The following is a 24,548-nucleotide window of genomic DNA, read 5'->3' on the forward strand; positions in this document are numbered from 1 at the left end:
AATAGATCATTTGTATTTAAATGCTTTAAAACAATTTCTGAGTTGTCTTCCTCTAGTACTACTGGCAGCAAGGAAAAGCCCTGTATTTTCCTATCTGTATCTAGAGTGACTTGAATAATGAATGAATGAATGAATGGAAGGAAGAAAGGGAGGGAGGGAGGGAGGGAGGGAGGGAGGGAGGGAGGGGAGAGAGAGAGAGAGAGAAGGAAGGAAGGAAGGAAGGAAGGAAGGAAGGAAGGAAGGAAGGAAGGAAGCAAAAATGATGGTATTTCAGATGAAAATAACCTGAAGTTAATCGACATAATTTGATTCATTTATATGGTCACGATATTCATGAGTAATTTTTTAAAAAAACTACTAAAATGTTTTTGTCTGTGTTGGGACTGCAGTGGATCTTCCTTATAGCATCTCTTCTCTGTTTAATATTTTCTTATTAAAATATTTCATTCCAGAAGACTCAGTTATTATTAAGTCATAGAAGAAAAAGTTATCTAATTCTTGCCTCATCAATTATCAAAGACAGAAAAGAAGCTTTGCATTTTATAACAAAGTGTACAGGAAAGTCACCGTTTTCTTTTTGACTTAGTCATCTCATTTTTGATAGATTGCAAAGGTGGACTGCAAAGAAGTACTAGACATCATATGTAATCTGGAATCCGAGGGTCAGGATAATACAGCATTTGTTCTTTGTACAACTTACCTTACGCAGCAGCTCCAAACTGCAAGTGTATATTGTTCTTGGTGAGTATATTTATTTTTTATTCCCTTTATTTGTTAGTACATAGTATAGCATTTAGGGTTTATGTAAAACATTGGTTTGTTTCAAATTCAAGCAAATTAAATGATGACTTGTGAGTAAAATCTTGCTTATAATTTAATTAATAATATTATTGGTTTAATCTGTTCCAGAAGAGTCCAAAAATATAGGGTAAGAAGTTTGAGCTCGTCTTGATCATCCCATAGAGGGTTGTCTGTTAACTCCAAAATACGCTTTTTTCTTTGAAGATAAAATTATGGCAATATGAAACAAATTGGTGTTAGGTTGTTTTCCTTTACATTTATTTATCTTCTGGTAGTCAGTTTCCCCCTCTGACTTAGAAACCCACTAATTATCTAGGTTTCTAGCTCAAACGTGCACAAGAGGAAATCCACTTTTATAGTAATTTCTTTTGCAACTTTAGGACTATATGGCAGAATTACATTGTTTTGGTTTTAGTTCAATTTATATCTTATTTGCCTAGTGAGTACTTAGTTGTTAGAAAGGAAACACTGTAACCCATTGTTCTTTCATTCTAACTGCACTGAATCTGTTTAGGCCAGAGGGACAAACCTGATACACAGGAAACCTCTAAAATGCAAGATTCTGTCAACATGAAATCAGTTTAATGGTATGGATAATGCTATAGGAACTTAGTGAAAGGTACTCACTGTGCACCAGTGTTTAAGAAATATGTCAGGGAAGAGGTAGCATTTGAGCTTTTAATTCAGAAAATGGGTTAGATTTGCACAATCTTGATTTGAGTATTTCAAAACCTAAGGATGACTTGAAGTTGGAAATGAGCATTTTGTTTCTAGGAAAACCTAGTAAACACTTTCATACACTTTAGCCTTCATTCATCTCCTTCTGGAGCATCTGTATGTATTTGTATAGTTTCATGTTATTAGCATTTTGTATATTAGTATATTTCTTTTTTAACTATTCTTTATAGAAATATTATTCGTGTAAATGATCTCACCCAATTCTCATAATAATCATTGCACAGATGAAGCAGTGGAGGGTCAGAGGGATCAGAGAGGTCTTGTGATTGCCCAGTGTCTCAGGGCTAAAGTGTAGAGCAGAGATTCAAGTCCAGGGTTCTGGGCTCCTAATCCAGTGCTTTGCTTCTGCATGTTTGTTTTCTTGGCTCAGAGCCAGAATTCAAATTGCAGTCTTCTACCACCAAATCCACTTTGCTAGAGTTGTATCTCCTATGAGAAAAGAAGATAGTGGCATAGGGACTTAAAAATATTTTGTAATAATCATTGTGGGTGGGCATTTTGTTAGGAAATCAAAAAAGAGGTGATATAAATAAAAAGAATGGTTAAGTAGCAGTGAGGTTTTTGATTACTAAATCAGGTAGAAGAGTTTTTTGTCATGCATTAGAGGTTAGAGATTTTAGCTTCAGTAAAACAGATGTATTCACTTGAGGAACAAACTTCAATTTTTCTTGTTACAGTTAACTTCTTTGTCTATAATGAAAAAATATCCACTAGTTATAGCTAGGTTTTCAGTGCAAATACGTTAAATCACATATGGGATGTATTATAAAGTTTTTTAAACTATAGCCACACAGTTCTTTTAATAACCCTGATACAGCTTCCCTTTTACAATGACCCCTACTTTTCTGTCCTCCCTTCTTCACTCAGCCACCATTAGCCCTGTCAAGGATGTTAGTGGCCCTGGGATTAATGCTGTTCCCCTGTTGCAGGAAGGGATTAACAGGGATTCCCTCTTGTTGGCCTTCTGAGGAGCTATACTGAGTAAAGGAAAGAAAAATCTTAAACCACTTCACACTTTGTTAAAAGTAAGCCTCTTCCAAGCAATTCAAAGAGAAATAAAATCTAGAATTTCAGAATTTGGAAACTTTTTTTTTTTTTTTTTACCCTTCTATTGTTTTCAAAGGCTTTCTTTCTTTTTTTTTTTTAGACTGGAGTTAGAATTGCCATAACATAAAACAGTGAGTTTTACTAAGGAAAATGAATCCTACCGTGTTTTCCCGAAAATAAGACCTAGCCATACAATCAGCTCTAATGCGTCTTTTGGAGCAAAATTAATATAAGACCCGGTCTTATATTATACAAGACCGGGTCTTATAGTAAATTAAAACGGGGTCTTATAGTAAAATAAAACCGGGTCTTACATTATAGTAAAATAAGACCTGGTCTTATATTAATTTTTGCTCCAAAAGACGTATTAGAGCTGATTGTCTGGTTAGGTGTTATTTTCGGGGAAACACGGTAGGAATTCCCGTTCAAATAGGATAGATTATTTTGTTGTACTGGAGATTTCCTGAGTTGAAGATAATGGGCTATATGGAGTATTTGTCTAGAAAAGAAATTTTTGTTTGTTTTAACTAAGTGATATTTTGACGAGATATTTGTAAAACTCTGATAATGAAGTTGGAATATGATAATAAAACAGTCCTTTTTAAACACACATACGTACTAGACATTTATTTATTGGAAATGTCATTCTTGAATGTGGGCACCAAGGAAGATAAAATTTGAAATGTAAACTATATAACTATCACCCCAAACACTTTTTTATTCTTTTAGAAATTTCCTTCAGAGACATTTACAAACCACGTTAAAATATATCTTACTACTGTATAGCAGTGACTGTAGTATTGATCTCAAAAGGTACATTATTCAGTTTTTTCATTAACTTTGGCCCCTGAAAATGTTTGGCTATCTGCAAAAATCAAAGAAGTGCTGGAGGAATGTGTACCCTGTGACTGCCTGGCAATGGTAGCTTAATCAGTCATGCAAGTGAGAAAGATAACTATTTTGAATGGGACAGTGTACATATAGATGTGAAATTACCACGGCTACTTTAAAAATAAAATCATACAGTTGAACCTTAAGCCTCCACACTAAGCTTTCTTTCATTGAGTGTTTAATAGGTTTACCTTTGCTTTCTGTAACATCTCTGAGCTTAAATCTTGTATGTTGTATATTTGTGTCTTCAGACATAATTTTCTGTCTTTTCTCTCCTAACTAGACTGTGAAGTACCAGGGTTGTCATTATGTTGTCTAATTCATAGTTGAGTCCCAGGTACCTGGCGAAGACCAGATATCTATATGTGTTTTATTTACCTGAATTTTATAGGGAAAAAAAATGAGGTCATGAGAATCAACTGTTATATTAGGTTGGTGCAGAAGTAATTGTGGTTGAAAAGGTTAAAAATCGCAAAAACAGCAATTACTTTTGCACCAACCTAATATTTTCAGGAGCCTTCTTTAGGGCATGGCCTACTTAATTCCACAAAGTTTGTTTGTTTACCTCATTTCTAAAATGCCTAAATTCTGGATCTCAGTGTGACATGTTAAATGGACTCCAGGGGTCTCCTGCTATGTGGAAACACAGTGTAAAGTTTTTGCTTGGTAGCTAGATCTCTGCCGAAATCCATTTATTTCTGCTATTTATAGAAATAAATTTTCCTTTCCAATTTTTATGAATTTATAATTCGTTGATTTGAGATAGGCAGTGGGCTAATTTCATCTACCATGGAATTATTTTTCGTATATTCTTTAATGGTTGTCCATTTTCTAAAATCACATCGTTGTACTAATTGAAGAAGTGCTCGTCCTGGTGCATGGATGATCCCGCAGGCTGCGAGTTACAGTTCATTGCTGAATTCATTGTTCCAGTGTGTAGATTGAAATGGAGGATTCCAGTCGTAGACTGGCATCCTCACAACTAATATACTGGTTGTCATGGTTTCAGGCACATTTACATGTTTGCGGGGGTAATAGTATTTTTAAATCAGTGAATTGTAATGTGTAAATATGTATACAAATATAAAATACATCACAAAATACCCTTTTATCATGGTTATTTGGAGTGAAGATAGCTAAAGCTTGAAATACTTTATTTGGAATAAATCAAGCCCTAGACATTCTGGATTTTAAAAAAATTATTTGAGAGATCTTAATTCTCAACCTCTCTTTATCACCTTATCCGATTTGCCCAACTTGAAAGTTCTAGCTAGTTGATGAATTTTAGATAGCAGACATCCTTTTCCTTTTTATCTTCACAATCAGGTTTTACTGGCTTTGACAATTTTGTTCTTTTTAAGTAGGATAGATTTCACATACGTATATTTTGATAGATACTCCTTTCTATCGCTAAGCATATGTAATTCTCCCATTTCCTTTGTTCTTCAGAATTTTGCACTATTGTCAAAAGTTTTTATTACTAAGATGTTTACATCTGAATGAAGCACTTTTGTGAGTTTAAAAATGAATGATCATGCCAGTTACTTGCCTGGATGGTATCCATTTTCAAAGCTGACCTATGTCAAATTTTTATTTTTTTCTGGTTAGGAAAGCAACATTAGTCATCAAAGACAAATATTTAAAAGCCTTTTATGTTAACTTTATTTCTTGTACCTCAAATTTGCCATCATTAAATATTATGAGCTTTAATCGTGTATCTTTTGAAACAGATACTCATTTCAATCTTTGAAGCAAGTTTTTTATCTGTATAAGAATTTCACCTTATGAGAGTCTCAGTTACCTTTTTTTTCCAGTTACCTTTTAAAAGTGAGAAAGTAAGCTCTGTTAAATGTTTATTTTCCATCTATTATAAAAAGAGGTATATTGATTTCTTAAGCTTTGCATTTGTAACCAGTTTTTTGGAATAGTCTGTATTAATAGCAGTTAATAGGATATTAGTGTTCTAAAACTAGATTATGAAAATAATACGGTTATTTTGTAATGAAAATAACTTACTAAATATACAATATCCATTGAAATTGTACAGAAAAGAACCATGTTTTTTAAGTGATAACATTCTCTTTAGTTTTGCTAAGTAACTTTCCTTGTATTCACATTTCACGTTCATACTAGCAAGTCTTTCCTGGGCAGTTTCGACTTTCTAGTACTTTTCCTTGAGAGTTTTACCCCATTTAAGGGTTTATTTAACTTATTATTTTTAAACATTTCTTTGTTTCCATAATGAATATTTGTAGGATTTTTGTGTTTTAGCCTTTTCCAAGAGTACCATTTTACTAATTTTATTAGTAATGTTTAAACATTCCACAATACAGGCCCAAAGTAGAATCATGACAGTTTAGAGCTGGAAAAGGCCTGTGAGATTAGTGTGGAGAAATGTACCGTTAGAATATTTATTGGCAGTATGTATTTGTTGGCAGTGTAGTGCTGTGTGACGGTACCTGCCCACAAGGATAGTCAGTGCAATTGCCAGTGTAAAGGGTAAAACCTTTTGGAACAAAGTGGGATCTAAAGTCTTAAATGTCAGCATAAAGGAAGTAGTTTTTTGTTGTTTTTATTTTTACCCAGACACACAGAAGAAAGAATTGGAATTTTCAAGAAGGACTCTTAAATATTTTAATAGTTTGGGAGGAAGCAATAGAGAATATAGACAACTTTCTCTTCTAGATTTTGTTTGCTGTCAGTTTATTTTCACACACCAAAAAAATGGGGTGGGGAGGTGGAGAGCAAATACCAGTTGCTTTAAATGTTTTACCTGTATCTTTCTTTTTGTAGGGAATTGACTCTCTTTTGGAGTAAACTGCAAAGAAGAATTGACCCTTCTTTAGACACTTTTTTGGAACGCTGTCGTCAATTTGGTGTCATAGCTAAAACACAGCAGCATTTATTTTGCCTCATTAGAGTTATACAAACTGAAGTGAGTAATTTATGCTTTTTATGCTGATTATCCTGGAGGGAAGAAATAATGGGGGAGATAACTTCGCAGGCAACTCCTTTCAGATAAGAAAAAATGAAAAGTCGTAGGGTTCAGTACAGTTATGGAATTGGACACATCTTGTTGTTTCTGCAGATTGAATTCCTAGGAATCCACAAGTTTTCTTAATGGAAAATAGTGATTTGAAGTGACAGACCACTGGAAGAAGGGAAGATTATGTTTCTTGGCTGTCACCTCAACCACCCTATATTAGCTTCTTTTCCTCGAATAATGTTCTATATTGTATAGAGGCATGTTTATTTGTAAATTAATGTAATTATAAATGAAGAAAATATTACTGTATTTTTCAGCTTTTTGAGGATGGAATGATACATTTTTCTGGGTTTTGGAGTAATAGAGCAGTTCCAGAATCAACTATGCAAATTGTAGACTTCTGTACATACAGGAAACAAGTTAGATATTTTTAGGAAATAAATATTGCTTAAAATGAAATGAAGTGCTAGATATAAAAAACCTTGTTTTTTTGAGTTCAGCCCAATAGGTACATGCTAAGGCTACCAGTGAGTCTTATGCTATGCTCTATTTTATTTTGTTTTGTTTTTGGTATCTAACTCATGACTGGTCTCTCTGTATACACACATCTATAATGCCTCATGGGTATGTTTTATGGGTTACTTCTTTTCTGAGAACATCCATGGATTGTTTTTATTTTTAATTTATTTCTTTTTTCCCAAGTATTGTTTTTATACTAAAATCTAGGCACGGTTCTATCTTTGATATTCCCTATCTTTAATGGAGCCTGCCATATCCTGTTTTTCATTTGAAATATGTTGATCTAATTTTTCCTAGTGAATATAGGAAAAGGTAAAAAACAGTTATCAGAAGCAAATTCATAGTCAGATTTCTAATTATTTCTAATCACCATGAATGAAGTTGTGTCTCCTGTCACAGAGAGAACATGTTCAAGTAATTATAGAACTTACCTTGTTTTTAAAACTTACTGTTACAGCTGGCCTTTAAAAAATTTTGTTTTGGTTTTTAATCTTTAAGGAAAGTATTAGTTTTCTATTGCTGCATAGCAAATTACCACAAAGTTAGCAGTTAAAACAACAGCCGTTTATTAGCTCACAGTTTCATGGGACAGAAGTCCTGTACAATGTGGCAGTGTTTGCTGCTCAGAGTAGCACAGGATTGCAATCAAGGTGTTGGCCAGGCTGAGCTATTATCTAGAGGCTCTGTAGAAAATCTGCTTGTAAGCTCATTCTCATTGTTGACAATATTCAGTTCCTTTCAATTACAGGACGAAAGTCCGAATTTTCTTGATGGCTGTCAGCCACAGTCTGTTTTCAGCTCTTAGAAGCCTCCCTCATTCCATGTCTTTATTTTCAAGCTAGCAGAGGCACTCCTTTTCTTTTGAATCTGACCTCCTCGGACTTCCAAATTTAGATTTTAAGGACTCGAGTGATTAGGTGAGGCCCACTCAGGTATTGTACCTATCATAAGATCAACTGAATCGCGATCTTAATTACATCTGCAAAGTCCCTTTTGCCATGTAACAGGGATGATATCTCATCATATTTACAAGTTCTACTTATACTCAAGGGAAGGAGATTATACAAAGGTAAGGGTCACTGGGGACCATCTTAGAATTCTGCTTAACACAAGGAACCACAGAACATAGAAAAGCTGCTAGAGGACTAGGGAACGTGGGTTTGTGACACAGACCAAGGAATTTCCTGTATAGCTGTATACCAGAACCCATTTCTCTTTAATTCCAGTCGAGGGTATTTTCCACTATAATCCTTACTTATGATGTGTGGCTTGAAAGGTAGAAAAGATACGGACTAGAAGGTGGAAGGGGAGTGAGAGCAGAATTTCTTTCAAATTGAGAGACTCACCTCTAGCTTTTTAAAAGAGAGAGGTGATCTAATCTATATTAATTTGGATCTAGTTCTGCTGTGAATGGTAGAAATCCCACAATAGTAGTGGTCTAAAGAAGATAGAAGTTTCTCCCTCTTCATATAGGTAGATAATCCAGGAAGACAGGCCTGGGTTGCTTCAGTGGCTCCACATTACAGAGACCCAGGTTCCTTTTGTCTTCCTTCAACACATAGCTTCCATCTCATGTTCCAAAAGCTAACTATTCCAATCCCAGCTATAATGTCTCCATTCCAGGTAGCAAGAAGGAAGGTATGGGGCAAAACACATTCTGACAGATCTTTCCCCACTCCCGTCAACACACACACACACACACACACACACACACACACACACACACACACACACAGCCACATCTACCTTCAAGGGAGGCTAGGAGATAACATTCATTATTCCAGGTGACTTTGTAAGCAGATAAACATTGGGTGTTCTGTTTTTGTAGTAGAAGAGGGGAAAGGATATTGGGAGACAGCTAGCAACCAATCATATAGCCCTTGGGATGGAAAAGGTTAATGATGCTGAAAAGCTTGTGTGGGCATTAGGTCTCCTGCAGAAAGCAACAGTACATAATGGAGAGGACCCTGAAATAGTACCTCATTATTTTCTGGGCTTTAGTTTTCTATAAATAATGAGTTTAAACCAGATCATCACTTAAATAAAGATGGTTAGAGTTGTTAAAACTTTGATTCTGTGACTTGAGAAAGTCATAAGTAGAAGGGATGACTTTAGAGAATCCCAGGTCTCTCTCAAGACTTTCAAAATAGTATGAATGAATGTAGATCTGGGTGTATTTTGAAGTAGAGGGTATAAGAAGAGAGATTATCTTGAATCCAGTTTATTTAGTCACGGGGCCCTTTTTGGTGGAACATATGGTACTAGTGTTTTGCAAAATATAACTTTGTCTAGTTTAATCCCTTCTCTTTAGTAATAAAGCCAGAAGTTAGGGGCGTGTTATCTGTAAGGATCATACATCTAGTTCACAGCGGAGTCAGGACTATACTAAGGGTATCTTGACAAATTGCGTAATGTGATATAAGGTTATCATTTGTAAGTCAGAGCACGGAGGACTTGGAGAAAGTCAGGTGAGTTTTAAAATAATTTGTAGGTTCTCAACAAGTTATTATTACTTCACTCCTTTTGGAAGAGATAAATAGCTAAGAATATCCATTTTTTTCTTAAACAGCCTAATCTGATTGAAATGGTAAAATTTGTAAAATCAGTAAGAACACTTTTGTGCAAAGCGTATGCATAGAGTTTGTGTTCCCAGCATTTTGAATGGTGCCCAATATGGAATAATTGTTTAGCAAATTGATTATTGATTTGACAATGGAATTTATCCTCAGTTATTTTACGTGGTATTCTGTTGAATATTTACTGTGTGCAAACATTGTAGTAATCACTTTATATTATCTTATTTTGTTTTTATAACAATGTTAGGAGGAAAATCTAATACTACGACTATTGTCATTTTACAGATGAGGAAACTGAGGCATAGAGGAGTTAAGGACTTGTCCCTGTAGTGAAGCTGAGTTCAGAGGCAAAGTCTGACTTGAAATTCTGTGCTTTAAGTAATGCATCCTAAACTATTCTGCCAAATGATCCCGCTTTTCTTCTCTCATATTATTTTCACATTCTATTTCAATTTCAGTCTCTCACATAAAAAAAGTTATCTTGTATGCACTAGCCTTTTATCAAAATAACTATTTTTCCTGATTATTGATTAGTGTCCAAGAACTTGCTGCTATAGAGAGATTTTCTAATTTCTGTTGTTTTTCCATGGGAAGCCGAGATTCAGTACACCTGTAACTTTAAAGTACTCTTTTAGAAGGAAATGAAGAGAATCATTTATTTTAACCTTGAGTTTTTGAAAATACTCATATTTATGACAATGAGTTTCTTAAATTGAATTCTATCTTAGACTCACTTTTATCCATGTGTTTCCTCTTGTACCCATTTATTCAAGCCCTATTCTTCCTACCTAACTAAGACAAACCCTTTTTTGAGTCCTTGGGTGACCTTTTTTGTCCTGAATTCCTTTAAATTCGTGTGCCTTTGTTTTTTACAGGTTTGGCACATAGGTAAATTCCTTGAGGGTTAGGCACTGCTTTGTAAAGTTGTATATAAATGTAAATTGTTGTTGTTCGTCTTGTAGCATCTAATGCATGTTGAGACAAGAAGGATCTAAATGTAACTTGGAGGGAGAGAGACTTAAGATAAAATTGAACTCTAAAAATTTTAAGAAATCTACACACACGTATAAGATATATATCTTATTAATGAAAGTTATGTAATGTTTCTATAAAAAAAATAACTTCTTCCCTGCTTACCTTATAGGCACAAGATGTTGGTCTTGGGGTGTCGATTTTACTCTGTGTCAGAGCTCTTCAACTGAGATCAAGTGAAGATGAAGAAATGAAGGCATCAGTTTGTAAAACAATTGCTTGTCTTTTACCAGAAGATTTAGAAGTTAGACGAGCCTGTCAGCTTACAGAATTCTTAATTGAACCCAGTTTGGATGGGTTTAATATGTTGGAAGAACTATATTTGCAACCAGATCAAAAATTTGATGAAGAAAACGCACCAGTTCCAAATTCTCTCCGATGTGAGCTCTTACTAGCTTTAAAAGCCCACTGGCCTTTTGATCCTGAATTTTGGGACTGGAAAACTTTAAAACGACACTGCCACCAACTCCTAGGACAGGAAGCCTCAGATTCTGATGATGATCTAAGTGGCTATGAAATGTCTATAAATGACACAGATGTTTTAGAATCATTTCTCAGTGACTATGAGGAAGGTAAAGAAGATAAACAGTATAGAAGAAGAGATATGACAGATCAGCACAAGGAGAAAAGAGATAAAAAACCTATTGGTTCTTCTGAAAGATACCAGAGGTGGCTTCAGTATAAATTTTTCTGTTTGTTATGTAAGCGGGAATGTATAGAGGCCAGGATTCTTCATCATTCTAAGATGCATATGGAAGATGGAATTTATACCTGTCCAGTTTGTATTAAAAAGTTCAAGAGAAAAGAAATATTTGTTCCTCATGTGATGGAACATGTTAAAATGCCACCAAGTAGAAGGGACCGCTCTAGAAAGAAATTAATGTTGAAAGGCTCTCAAAAGGGAATTTGTCCCAAGAGCCCCTCTGCAACCCTGGAGCAAAATCAGTCATTGAATGAACAAGCCAAAGGAGAGTCTCATGAATACGTCACATTCAGCAAATTAGAAGACTGCCACTTGCAAGACAGAGATTTGTACCCATGTCCTGGCACAGACTGTTCCCGTGTGTTTAAGCAATTTAAATACTTAAGTGTGCATCTTAAAGCTGAACACCAAAATAATGATGAAAATGCCAAGCACTACTTGGATATGAAAAATAGAAGAGAGAAGTGTACTTATTGTCGACGACATTTCATGTCTGCTTTTCACCTGAGGGAGCACGAACAAGTGCATTGTGGTCCTCAACCTTACATGTGTGTATCTATAGATTGCTATGCTAGGTTTGGATCAGTGAATGAACTACTTAACCATAAACAAAAACATGACGATCTGCGTTATAAATGTGAATTAAATGGCTGTAATATTGTTTTCAGTGACTTGGGACAGCTTTACCACCATGAAGCACAACACTTTAGGGATGCATCTTACACATGCAACTTTGTTGGCTGTAAAAAGTTCTATTATTCCAAAATTGAATACCAGAATCACCTCTCGATGCATAATGTTGAAAGTTCAAATGGAGATGTGAAGAAATCAGTGAAACTTGAGGAGCCTGCAGCAGGTGACAAGCAAGAGTGTATTGATCAGCCCCATCTACTTAACCAAACTGATAAATCACATTTACCTGAGGATCTTTTTTTCTGTGCAGGACCAGCGAGTTCTCAAACAGAAACTGCAGAAAATCTGAAAGAAAACAGTGACAGTAATTCTAGTGATCAGTTAAGTCATAGCTCTTCAGCTTCTGTGAATGAAGAATTAATTGACACTCTGGATCACTCTGAAACCATGCAGGATATATTGTTATCTCATGAGAAAGTCTTTGTGTCCTCCAGTTTAAAAGAAAAATGTTCCAGTGTGGCAGTTTGTTTTGATGGGACTAAGTTCACCTGTGGTTTTGATGGCTGTGGTTCCACGTACAAAAATGCAAAAGGGATGCAGAAGCATCTACGAAAGGTTCATCCGTACCATTTCAAACCCAAAAACATACAGACAAAAGATCTCTTTCCCTGTTTGGACAATGAACATAAACAAACAACTGAAAAGTTGGACGCAGAACCTAAACCCAGCTCAGATACAAACAGTGACTCCCCAGATGAAGGTCTAGATCACAGTGTTCATACTAAATGTAAACGAGAACATCAAGGTTATTCTTCAGAAGCCTCCATTTGTGCTTCAAAAAGGCCATGTACAGAGGATACCATGTTGGAACTTCTGTTACGCTTGAAACATTTAAGCTTGAAAAACTCTATAACACATGGATCTTTCTCAGGGTCATTGCAGGCGTACCCAGCCAGTGGTGCTAAGTCTCTTCAATCGGTTTCACCTACTATCACAGACCTTAATTTTCAGAATCAAGATGAAAATATGCCAAGTCAGTACCTTGCACAGTTGGCAGCTAAGCCTTTTTTCTGTGAGCTTCAAGGATGCAAATATGAATTTGTGACCAGAGAGGCTTTGTTAATGCATTATCTTAAAAAGCATAATTATTCAAAAGAAAAAGTCCTTCAGTTAACCATGTTTCAACATCGGTATTCCCCATTCCAGTGTCACATTTGCCAAAGGTCATTTACAAGAAAAACACACCTTCGGATTCATTATAAAAATAAACATCAAATTGGCAGTGACAGAGTAACTCACAAACTGTTAGATAATGAAAAATGTGATCACGAAGGCCCATGTTCAGTAGACATGTTGAAAAATGATTGTTCTGCAGAACTTGGAGGTGACCCCAACAGTAATTCTGAGAAGCCACACTGCCATTCTAAAAAGGATGAATGCAGTTCAGAAACAGATTTGGAGTCATCTTGTGAAGAAACAGAAAGTAAAACATCTGATATTTCATCACCAATAGGTAGCCATAGAGAAGAACAAGAAGGAAGAGAGGGGAGAGGTAGCAGGAGAACTGTTGCTAAAGGAAATCTCTGCTATATTTTGAATAAATACCACAAACCATTCCATTGTATCCATAAAACTTGTAACTCTTCATTCACCAATCTAAAAGGCTTGATTCGCCATTACAGAACTGTACATCAATACAACAAAGAACAATTATGTTTAGAGAAAGACAAAGCAAGAACCAAAAGGGAACTTGTCAAATGTAAAAAGATATTTGCTTGCAAATACAAAGAATGTAACAAACGCTTCCTGTGTTCCAAAGCTCTTGCTAAGCACTGTAGTGACTCTCATAATCTAGACCATATTGAAGAGCCTAAAGTGCTTTCTGAAGCTGAATCTGCGGCAAGGTTTTCCTGCAACCAGCCTCAGTGCCCTGCTGTTTTTTATACATTCAGCAAGTTGAAGCACCACTTGATGGAACAGCATAATATTGAAGGAGAAATACATTCAGATTATGAAATTCATTGTGATCTTAATGGCTGTGGCCAGATTTTCACCCATCGCAGTAACTATTCTCAACATGTCTATTACCGACATAAGGACTATTACGATGATCTGTTTAGAAGCCAGAAAGTGGCAAATGAAAGGCTACTAAGGAGTGAAAAGGTGTGTCAAACAGCTCTCACTCAGGGGTATGAACATCAGACTACCAGGAGGTCATTTAATGCTAAGGCTAAGAAGTGTGGTTTAATCAAAGAAAAGAAAGCTCCAATTACTTTTAAAACAAGAGCTGAAGCCCTCCATATGTGTGTGGAGCATTCTGAGCACACACAGTACCCCTGCATGGTTCAAGGATGCTTATCTGTGGTGAAGTTGGAGAGCAGTATAGTGAGGCATTACAAACGTACCCATCAGATGACTAGTGCCTATTTAGAGCAACAAATGGAAAATCTTGTCATTTGTGTTAAGTATGGTACCAAAATTAAGGAGGAACCCCCTTCTGAAATAGAGCCCTACATAAAGAAAGAAGAAGATGGAAGCTGTGAATCAGAGCACACAAAGCACAGCCATGCCCCAGGTGACCATAGCATACCTGTCCAGAACACTGATTCCCGTCATCCAGGTGAAATGGATGGGCAGAAAGGATGTACAGAAAGCAACCAAGTATTTGAGGCAGATACTCTGCTGTACAGAGGAACTTTGAAATGCAACCATAGTTCAGAAACCACTTCTTTGGAACAATGTAATATAGTTCAGCCTCCTCCTTGTAAAATAGAAAATTCCATACCTAATCCTGATGGGACTGAAAATGGGACTTACTTCACAAGTTTCCAGCTGCCTTTACCAAGGATTAAAGACTCAGAAACAGGGCAGCAAAGTTCAGGGCAAGAAAACACTGTAAAAAATTCAATCCATGTCCCCAAAGAGAATTTTAGGAAGCACCCACAGCCCAGGTCATTTGATTTGAAGACTTATAAACCTATGGGATTTGAATCTTCATTTCTGAAATTTATTCAGGAAAGTGAAGAGAAAGAGGATGATTTTGATGATTGGGAGCCTTCAGAGCACTTAACATTAAGTAACTCTTCACAACCCAGTAATGACTTAACAGGGACTGTTCTGGCAAATAATATGGTGAATGACAACGACCCTGAAGTTGACATACCTCATTCTTCCAGTGACTCTGCAATTCATGAGAACCTGACTGCAATCCCACCTTTAATAGTAGCTGAGACAACAACAGTTCCTTCCTTGGAAAACCTGAGGGTCGTATTGGACAAAGCATTAACAGACTGTGGAGAGCTTGCCTTAAAACAGCTTCATTATCTTCGGCCAGTGGTTGTCCTTGAAAGATCTAAGTTTTCCACACCAATTTTAGACTTGTTTCCAACAAAAAAGACAGATGAGCTTTGCGTTGGAAGTTCCTAAATTGCAATTTTGTTTTCAAAACAGACTGGCTCGAACACTGCAACATGGGGACAATTGCCAACTCGAACAAAGGCTGAGAACCAGCTATACCATTGTTTAGGGTAGAATAGGCTGTGTATTTACATGAATGTGTAATATCTATGTCAGCACTATTGGCTGAGTCCATTAGCTCTCCAGTTGATTTATTAATTGGGTTTTTTGTTTATTAAAAAAAAATGGAACTGTATTCTTGTTTGGTGCTAATTAATACATCAAAATATATTGGGGCTTCCTTTTTCAAATTAAGTGTGCATGATTGTATATGGAACAAATACTAAGATCCCCGGGTGGGAGGGCTGGGGCAGGGGTACGGAGTTCTTACTTGACTTGAATGTGCGCCTCGGGGTGCTTTGTGTAATATATTGTACACTACAGCATCTTCTATTTTTTGAGTTGAGTTTCAATAAATTACAATTTTTCACCCATTTCTTGTTTACTCTTAAGGAGTTTTCATGCCATACATAAACTGGAATTGCACTTGTATATTCTGGAATGTGCACTTCTATTTTACCCCAGTAGTTTTTCATTTTTTACTAACCAAACAATTCAGATCAAGCTTCTTTTTGAATGACTATCGGTCTTACAATTTTTTGTGGAAAGAAAATTCTCGCATTGAGTAATTAACTTTGGGAGTCAAGGTGGCTCCCAGAAGATGATGTCCAGGAGCAGTCCAGGTAGAAAGGAGGGTATGCCAAGCAGGACATGAAGGGCTGGGCACGTTCAGAGGCATGAAATCATGTGTCCAGGGAACTACAGATAATTTAACAGGCGGGCGGTGAATGGGGAGGGGGAGCGCCAGGGTAGATGAGATTATTATAGAGCTAGATAGGCAGGAACCAACTGTGAACACTAAGGAGTTTGCACTTGAGTCCATAGGCAGCTGAGAGTCTGAAGGATTTTAAACAACAGTAATTTATAGATCACTTCAGGTTAGGGTGATTTGAGGGGCTGAGAATGGAAACAATAGATAATGAGACGAAATAATTGAGGCAAACTTGGTGAGAGTCTGTACTGACGTTTGCAGCAGAGGGAAGAGTAAGTGAAATTGAGAAATTTAAAGAGTTGTTGGGTCTTGAAGGGTGAGGAAAACATAAAGATTCAGTAGTGATGCAACCAATTGAAGTGGGAGTGAAAAGAAGGAATGGGTTATGGGGAAGAGGTTGGAAAGCCAAGATGAATTTGGTCTTTGGATATGTGGAGTTTCAGTACACCGTGGGACATCCATGTCTAATGCCAAGGACAGCAATGTGTTCTTATAAGTAGGATAGCTTTATTCTCTGTTCCTTGTGAAGTTTTCAACCACTTTCATTAGCAATGACATGACAAACACTTCTGACATCCCTTTATTATGCCTGTGGTTAGGATTTTAAGACCTTTTCTCTGACCCTTAAACCGTTAAACCTTGTTGCCTTTTTTGTCCTCTGTTTAGAAATGTCATTCTGCCACTTTCTCACCCTAAGTCTAAAGCAACCCCTATACCCAAGTCATTGCTTGGCTCATATCCCAGTAGGTAACAGAGGGTTGTCAAGAATCTGTTGAAAGAAAAAGTGGCAGAAACAGTGGGACATCTTAGAGGCTGAGGCCACTGCTGACTGCTTGGCATCTTGAGCTGATTTCTTCTGCAGGGTTCAGTGTCTTCACTTACAAAGAGTGAGGAGATAACGGGTGGTTATCTTGAAAGGTCCCTTTCTGTGATCTGAACATGAGAGACTGGTGGCCTCATTTTTAAAGTTCCTCATACTAGAGATTTTTAGCCCAGAAAAAGAGAAAGGTGCTGATTTGTTTAAAGCTGAGCTATATCCATTCAACCACTCCTAACTCCTACCCCTTGGGAAGACCAAGTGAGTCAATTTGCAGTGGAACCAAACCTTTTTTCAGAACGCAATTGAAAGTTTGCTTTAAGTACTTAGGATCAAATGGTTGATTCTAACATAATTTTCTTTTTCAGTTGGGGCAGCTTTCTTCATTTGATCGTTATTGAAACAGTATTTTACGTTAGAAGCAGCATCTGTGACTATGTGATAATACAGGTCAAAGGGTTATTTTTGTAGCTTTTTGTACTATTATTTTTATTGATGTTTCTGGGATTTGTCCCAGACCTGGAAACATTGACTTTGCTTTCAAAGCCTTTTTCAATGTAAGATTGCCTCTTAAAATGATGGGTAGTGATAGAGAGTGCCAGACACATTCATTCTTGCTTTTTACTCAGAATTCTCTAGTTTCAGTGTCTCCCCATGTTGATGAGCACATATGTGAAAGGGTAGGGAACGATGGAGAAGAAAGTTTTAATTAGCCTTCCTAGGTATTCCTTTCCTAACCTATCCTCTCTCATGCAGCTCCAAATCCAGTCATACATCCAGTATTGACATTTACTCATGTGAGGAAAGAGATGGAAAACTGATGCATATTGTTTCTGTGAATAACATGTAACCTGTGAAAAGGTCAATTTTTCTTGAATCTTCTAAGTCAGAAAAGTTGCTTAATCCTCTCTTTTCCCCACCTCCCTCCCCCACAGTAGACTGTGATGCCTCCTAGCTTTGTACTGCTGATTAAGGGGCAAAGCTTCTGTTATGTAAAGGTGTGTCTAGAAAGAGTGGCCCACTCTGACCTGCTGGGTCTACACCTGCAGGAATAGATGTTGTGATAGACTACATTTGGAGGTCTGAACCACTTTGAGAAAGGTACTCAGGATAGTCAGGAGATGTAACCTGTCAACCTGTGTTTGGTATGTTTAGCCTGGAAAAGAAGAGAAAGGCACAGGAAAGCCATAGCCAAATATTTACAAAGCACATCTGCTGGTTTCTGGGGATAACAGTATTGAACGTGACACACTTAAGTTTCCAGCATCGTGGAGCTTAAAGTCTAGTAAGGAAGGTAAACATTAAATGAAACACTAAAAATAACTAGTTAAAAATGCAATAGAAGCTCTGACTGATGGGAACCAAAAAAAGAACAAGGAAAGTTTTCTTGAGGCAATGTTTAAACTGAAATCTGAGGAATCAGTAAGAGCCAGAGAGGATAATCCAGTTGTGTGCAAAGGGGTTTGTGGTGCAACAGCTTGGTGTGGTAATGACATTGACAAGTCTAGTATAGCTAGAGTTGAAAGAATGAATGGGAAAAGAAGTGTTGAATAACTGATGTACACCTGAAACAATATTGTATGTTAGCAATATTTTAATAAAAATCTTAAATGGGAAAGGGAAAGGGGGGAGGGTTGAATAGGTAAGCAAGAACCAGGTATTTGAGTACCTTGTAACTGTGTTCTAGATTTTGAGTTTTGTTTGAAAGGCAACAATGAACCTATCAAAGGCTCGAAAGTAAGTGTTACACGTGTCATAAGTTGCAGTGTGTAAGTCAGAAAGTCCTAGTAGGGCATGATGTGGAAGGCCACTGAGTGGATGTGACAGAGTGATGGCTGGCTGGATGGATAGGTGGATGGATGATACCATGTAAAGGTGGGCTGAGACGCCTTCCACAGTGATAAATTCTTGGTCATTGGAGGTGTTGGGGTGCCTAAGTGGGGAATCAAGCGCGTTTATCGGCCTAGATTCTCTTAGAAGCACCTTATACTGAGATTTATAAAACCTTGTATTGGGTCGTAAACATCACTACAGATAATAGTTGCCCTTATCTATACGTGTAGCATGCATGGTTCTTTTACACAAATTACTGCATTCTGTCTACAGCTCTACAAGGTGAAAATTACTCCCACTTTACAAATGAAGAATTGAGCCCCAGATTAAGTAATTTGCTCAAGGTAACAAGGTTAATGAATAGCAGAGCCAAAATTTGAACCCAGTTCCATTATACTCCCAAAGGCCTGTCCTCATATTAGCTACTCTATAAAGCTTCTGTACAAACGATTAGGTTGATACAAAAATAACTGGTTTAAAAGGTTAAAAATTGCAAAAACCGCATTTGTGCACCAATGTAATAGTACACAAATGGTAATAGGCACTTGATGAATAAACAATTTAGGCTTTAAAGATATTTGGAATTCTAGGGGATGTCTCATTGACTTAAAAACATTTTAATGCCTGCTATGTACCAAGCATTAGGGATATGGCAGTCAATAAAATGGTCATGGTCCCTGTCTGCCTTGAGTTTACAATAGTCAGGGAACATGGATATTAAACCAAAAATTGCACAAATAACTACAGCTGTGTTAAGTGCTTTTAAAGTACACGCAGAAGGTACCATGTAACAGGGATCTACTCTAGTGTAGGGAGTCAGATAATGATTCAGTTGTCACAATCCTGTCTTTCTCCAAAAAGTTTCTGGTTACCATTCTTGAATGGTTTCTGACCTATATTTAACCTGTTAGAGTCAAACTTGAGGACTTAACCTGAGTCACTTTCAGTCCTTGCTAGAAAGGATTCTGGCGACGGTCAGTCACTGGCTGACTGGGTTTAACATCAATAGCAGTCACTCCTAAACCATTTCGCCCTGACATAAGTGCTGTATTTCCAGCAGCATTCTAGACTCCATTTTGTGGATGCGTCTCTGGCACCTCAAGCAACTTATTATAGCTCCCCTTCCTGCAAAAAACAAGTTATTCCTTCCCACCAGCCTTCCTTATTCCTGTTCTTTCAGTCAACCATAATGAACAACTTGAGATTGCATCAGACAGTATTTTCTAAACATTAATTGTCATAACTGACCCCTTTTCACCTTCCTTATGGTGCTTTTCTTCTTGGTGCAAATCCTCTTTTGGATTCTTGCTGTCTTTGTAACTGATCTTGCAAGTTAGACTATATATTTGTGTGTGAACTAGCTTTTTTCATGTAAGCTTTTTGGGAATAGACCACCCGTTTTATATTTTCTCATACCTCCTTGTTGAGTAGGTGGGTAATACTCAGTAAATAAGTGATTTGATGACATGTCATATGTTACAATGCAACATGCTACTGTTTACAAAGTACTTAGAAAATCAGACCATTTATTTCTAATAGAAACCTTGTGAAGGAGGTGGAATCCCCCCTAAACAGATGAGCAAAATGAGGATCAAGTATGTTAAAAGCCTTCCCAAAGATCACAATCTCTAAACAATAGTGACATACGAAAAAAGGGAATGCTGCAAAATAACCTCCCTCCACATTTACCTATTCACTCTTTAGTAAAGCCCCTTCGAAATCCTGTCTCCACAAATCTCCATGTAGCTTCAATTTTCTCATTTGTTGTGTGAAAATAATTGCTGTCCATTTCCATGGATTTTTGGACATGGTCTGTATCTACACTGTCCAGGAAGGTATCCACTAGCCACCTGGGGCTACTTAAATTTCATTAAAATTAAGTAAAATGTAAAATTCAGTTCCTCAGCCACATTATCCCCCTTTCAAATGACTTAACGGCTACCATATTGGGCAGGGCAGATACAGAACATTCCCATCTTTGCAGAAAGTTCTGTTGGACAGTGTGTTGTGCTAGAACTAGGACTTGCCAGAGATCAGAGAAAGCAGTATGACTGAACTGAAAACCCAGGCCAGTTGGTTTTGAGTGAGAAGGTTCACTAAGTGAGTGGGAAGCAAGCTGACCTTTGGAACTGTGACATCACAAAGCACAGCTCACAATGGCTCCAATGCCAGGCCTCCCACCCAGGCTGCCACCTTAACTCAGATATGAAGTCTCTGCACATGTAGCTCCTGCGGCTGCTGTCTTATTAAAATGTCAACGTTTTCACCTTCATCTTCTGTCTGGGACAACATCCTAGATTATGACTCTCTGAATTCGATATGGAATTGGCTACAAGCAACTCTTCTGGGCAAGACAAGAGCGCCTCAGCAAACCAATTTGGGGCTACTAGATAATTTTGCTTCGGCTGTGCAAGTTATCTTGCGGACTTTCTTTTTCGTTTTGTTGGGAATAGGACTATATACCTTATGGAAACGAAGTGTTCGGTCAATGCAGGTTATATTCTTTTGTTATGGAGAAATCTAAATAGTTGTCATTCAAAATTTGTTCTCTCCCATATGGCTGCCAACCAGTTTTAAGACGGTGCAGATGAGGAAGGGTGAACCTTTGTCTCTGAAGTTGTTTGAAACTAAGTAACCTTAAAACCTTGCACCAATTAGGTTTTGAGCATAAAAATGCTCTTTCTCACAATGGTCTTTGGCTTGTCTTATGATAAAATAGATCAAACAAATTTATAAACTGATAAGGCAAGCTTACCCCCAGATTTATTTGATCGCTATTCATCAACCATGCGCCAGACACGATGGGGTATCTTATAGAGCAGGCACCCCACATATAACTGGGACCCTGGGTTTGGCCCTTCTGTTGTTACTGTGCCATTCGTTGCTCTGTAACTGATTAGGAGGCCATGTATATTCATTTCCTTATCATGACATTTTATTTTTGTCTTGTTTTAACAAAATAGGGTTCCATAAATATATAGGGGCTTTTGGGGTAGTAAGTATAATTGGCTGGGATTATGAGAAACATTTTAAGACTTTACATACTTCTGTTTAATCAATAATAATAACTATATTTACAATATGGTCAAAATTGTTTGAGAATCCTAACAATTCCAGGAAATGGATAGAAGTTATTTTCATATGACAAACAAGGAACCTGTGGTAAATTGAGGTTCGGTGGAAATTGAAGGAGGTAGGATTTAAAAAGGACTTTCTTAAAGAGTGACTGCTTTACATGGCAAATGCTAAGAAAAGTTATTACTGGGCCATTCTCTTAATTTCTCAAAACCCTGCATGGTAGGCAGGGCAGGGATTATCATCTCCATTCTGTAGGTGAGGGAACTTGGTTATCCCCTACTCAACTTGACAGAGATTGGAAAAGCTGAGGCTTGAACCCAACTTGTAGGATGTAAATTCAATTCTTCCCCAAAATCTCATTTAATCTAACTGACCTAAATCATCCCCCACAGGGATATGTGTGTATACATATTCACATACCTGTGTTTTAATTAGCTAATAGACTATCAGGCAAAAATCCAAACTCTTATCTGTAATTCTGGATTCTGCTCTTGTATGGTTAATGTTTAGCTCAATTACAAAGATGAATTCGCAGCCCTCTGGACACTTCAGCCAAGAAAAAGAGGTAATATACCAGAATGGTAAAAAGTACGGGCTCTGGAGTCGACTGCTGGGGTTTACGTCTTGGTGCCACCACTTGCTGTGTGACCTGAGAGCAATCACTTAGTCTCTACACCCCAGCTTCCTTATCTGTAAGATGGTTTGCTTACAGTACCTCCCTCAGGGTTGTTGTGAGGGTTCAAAGAGATACTGTATGGGTAAAGCTTAGCATATAATAAGTATTCAATAAACAGTGCTAGTATTACAATAAGGAAAAAGATGATTGGGTTGGTTTGGTTTTTTCTTATTGTGGCAGGAATCTTTCTTGGTACATTAAAAAAAACAACAACTTTTTTCCCATGACCAGGAAATCTGGTTTTTTAGAACTCCTTTATTCCAGTACTGGCTCCACCATTTCCAAGTATATGATCTTGGACAATGACAGGGTCCAAACTGGAAAGTATCTAAATGGATATTCAGTACTGTTTTTTCTACAGAAATAGGTCATGCCTAGGCAAGGAAACTCCTAGCACAGAGCCCTGTGTGTGCCAAACTTTCAGCAAATGGTATCTATGATTATAATCTTTATTAATTCAAAGCAAATAATAATCCCTGAGCTGCCTACCACTCTATTTTGTGGTGAAGATCAAATATGAAATAGGTGTGAAGATGTTTTGTTAAACAGAAGGCTTGGCAAAAGAATGAGGGATTATTTTTACTGTTAGGTTTTTGTTTTGTTTTGCATCTGTAGTAAGCTGACATTTCACATGAATAAGCAAGTAACATTCAACTTCTGTTGTTTTATTTTAGAAAATATTGTTGTTTATAGTCACACTCTACGAACTTTACAAGAAGGGCTCAGATTTTTTTCAGGCTTTGCTGGTCAACCCAGAAGGAATTCTCCTACTTGAAGACAACAAAAATTTGCTCCTGTCTTTGGGTCTGGAAGAGAAAATTTTGAAAAAACTTCAGACAGTGGAAAACAAAGTGAAGGACCTGGAGGGGATGATGATTTCCAAAAAACCTGCCACGAAGAGGGATTGTTCCTCTGAGCCCTACTGCAGCTGCTCTGACTGCCAGAGTCCCTTGCCCACATCTGGATTCACTTCCACATCTGAGATGTGATGGACTCCAATCTTTTCCAGAAAAGCATTTTTTCCCTCATGTGCAGTGATGTATCAATAAAGATAGAGACCTATATTGAAATTACCCTGCAAGGACTGGCTCTCTATTCAGTAGGGTCCACCTACTTGTGTGTGGTGAGGCAATGTGGGGTACAGTGGTTAAAAATGTCTCTGAGATTGTGGTGCCCACTTGGCAGGCTGGAGACCGTAAGCAGCCATACGGTAAAGGATAGCCAAACGAATCCATAAACCGGGGGGAGGAGAGGGTGGTCAGGGACATGGCCTTGAACTCCATGCTGAAAAGGTTGGATTGGATATAATAAAAAGAGCAAGGAAATGCTGTTTAGGGGTGATGCTGTGGCCTGTCCTGGAGAGCTAGGCTGGCCCTGATGCTGGTCTTTGGCCTAAAGGTAAATATTTGGCCCAGGAATCTCCCTGCATTATTTACTCAGAGGTAAGCAAGGGTGGGGGTGGATATAAACATGTTTCATTTTATCCAACTTTTACTGATACTTCCTCTGTGCTAAGCATTGTGATAATCCTTGGGAATCTGTCTTGAGTGCTTCAGGAGGACTGTTTGGCTAGTCGGACAGGTAATTTCAGAACAAAGAATTATAATACAGTGGTGTCATAGCATCTCGAGCTGAGGGGAATTCTTATGTGAATCCCGGCTTGGCAGGGAGGGAAGAAAAGGAAGGAGGCACCTACCTGCTGTTACACTCAATTTGATTGTGTACGCTTACAAGAAAGATGGCCTACTGGGGAGAAGATAATAGATGGTCCACAAGCCTTAGTGTGTGTCATTGTCACAAATACGATTACATTCATTGAAACACTATCTGACCTAAATGAAATATTTCATTTGGTGTGCAAATAAAGTGATTTATTGCTGTGCTGGACAAAAATTGGCTATGCTGTTCAACAGGAGACAATATAGCAGTCTCCCAAAGTGGCATCTTCATAAGGGATTTCCAAGGGTAATTTTGTTCATGATTTTTTTGG

At 37.4% G+C, this 24,548-nt stretch overlaps 2 protein-coding genes across 3 annotated transcripts in view; both read left to right on the forward strand.

Annotated features, from left to right (window-relative positions):
- Window positions 1–15,816, forward strand: part of RLF (RLF zinc finger) — a 67,853-nt gene extending 52,037 nt beyond the window's left edge. For both annotated transcript variants that reach the window (XM_019737169.2, XM_074334481.1), the window contains 3 exons: window positions 605–741; window positions 6,271–6,412; window positions 10,703–15,816. In XM_019737169.2, the coding sequence (XP_019592728.2) occupies window positions 605–741; window positions 6,271–6,412; window positions 10,703–15,352 (4,929 nt within the window). In that variant the 3' untranslated portion in view covers window positions 15,353–15,816. The remainder of the gene's footprint in view (window positions 1–604; window positions 742–6,270; window positions 6,413–10,702) is intronic.
- Window positions 15,817–20,926: 5,110 nt separating this feature from the next.
- TMCO2 (transmembrane and coiled-coil domains 2) lies at window positions 20,927–23,622 on the forward strand. Its single transcript, XM_019737093.2, has 2 exons — window positions 20,927–21,298; window positions 23,233–23,622. The coding sequence occupies exons 1-2, from the start codon at window positions 21,056–21,058 to the stop codon at window positions 23,545–23,547; spliced, it is 558 nt and encodes a 185-aa protein (XP_019592652.1). The 5' UTR covers window positions 20,927–21,055; the 3' UTR covers window positions 23,548–23,622.
- Window positions 23,623–24,548: the final 926 nt, after the last annotated feature.

The sequence above is a fragment of the Rhinolophus sinicus genome, linkage group LG06 (assembly GCF_036562045.2).
Source record: "Rhinolophus sinicus isolate RSC01 linkage group LG06, ASM3656204v1, whole genome shotgun sequence".
NCBI lineage: Eukaryota > Metazoa > Chordata > Mammalia > Chiroptera > Rhinolophidae > Rhinolophus > Rhinolophus sinicus.

Coding starts and splice junctions, on each gene's coding strand:
- TMCO2 (XM_019737093.2), top strand. CDS start 21,056: ATGTCAACGTTTTCACCTTCATCTTCTGTCTGGGACAACATCCTAGAT. Junction 21,299..23,232: donor GAAGTGTTCGGTCAATGCAG/GTTATATTCTTT, acceptor GTTTTATTTTAG/AAAATATTGTTGTTTATAGT.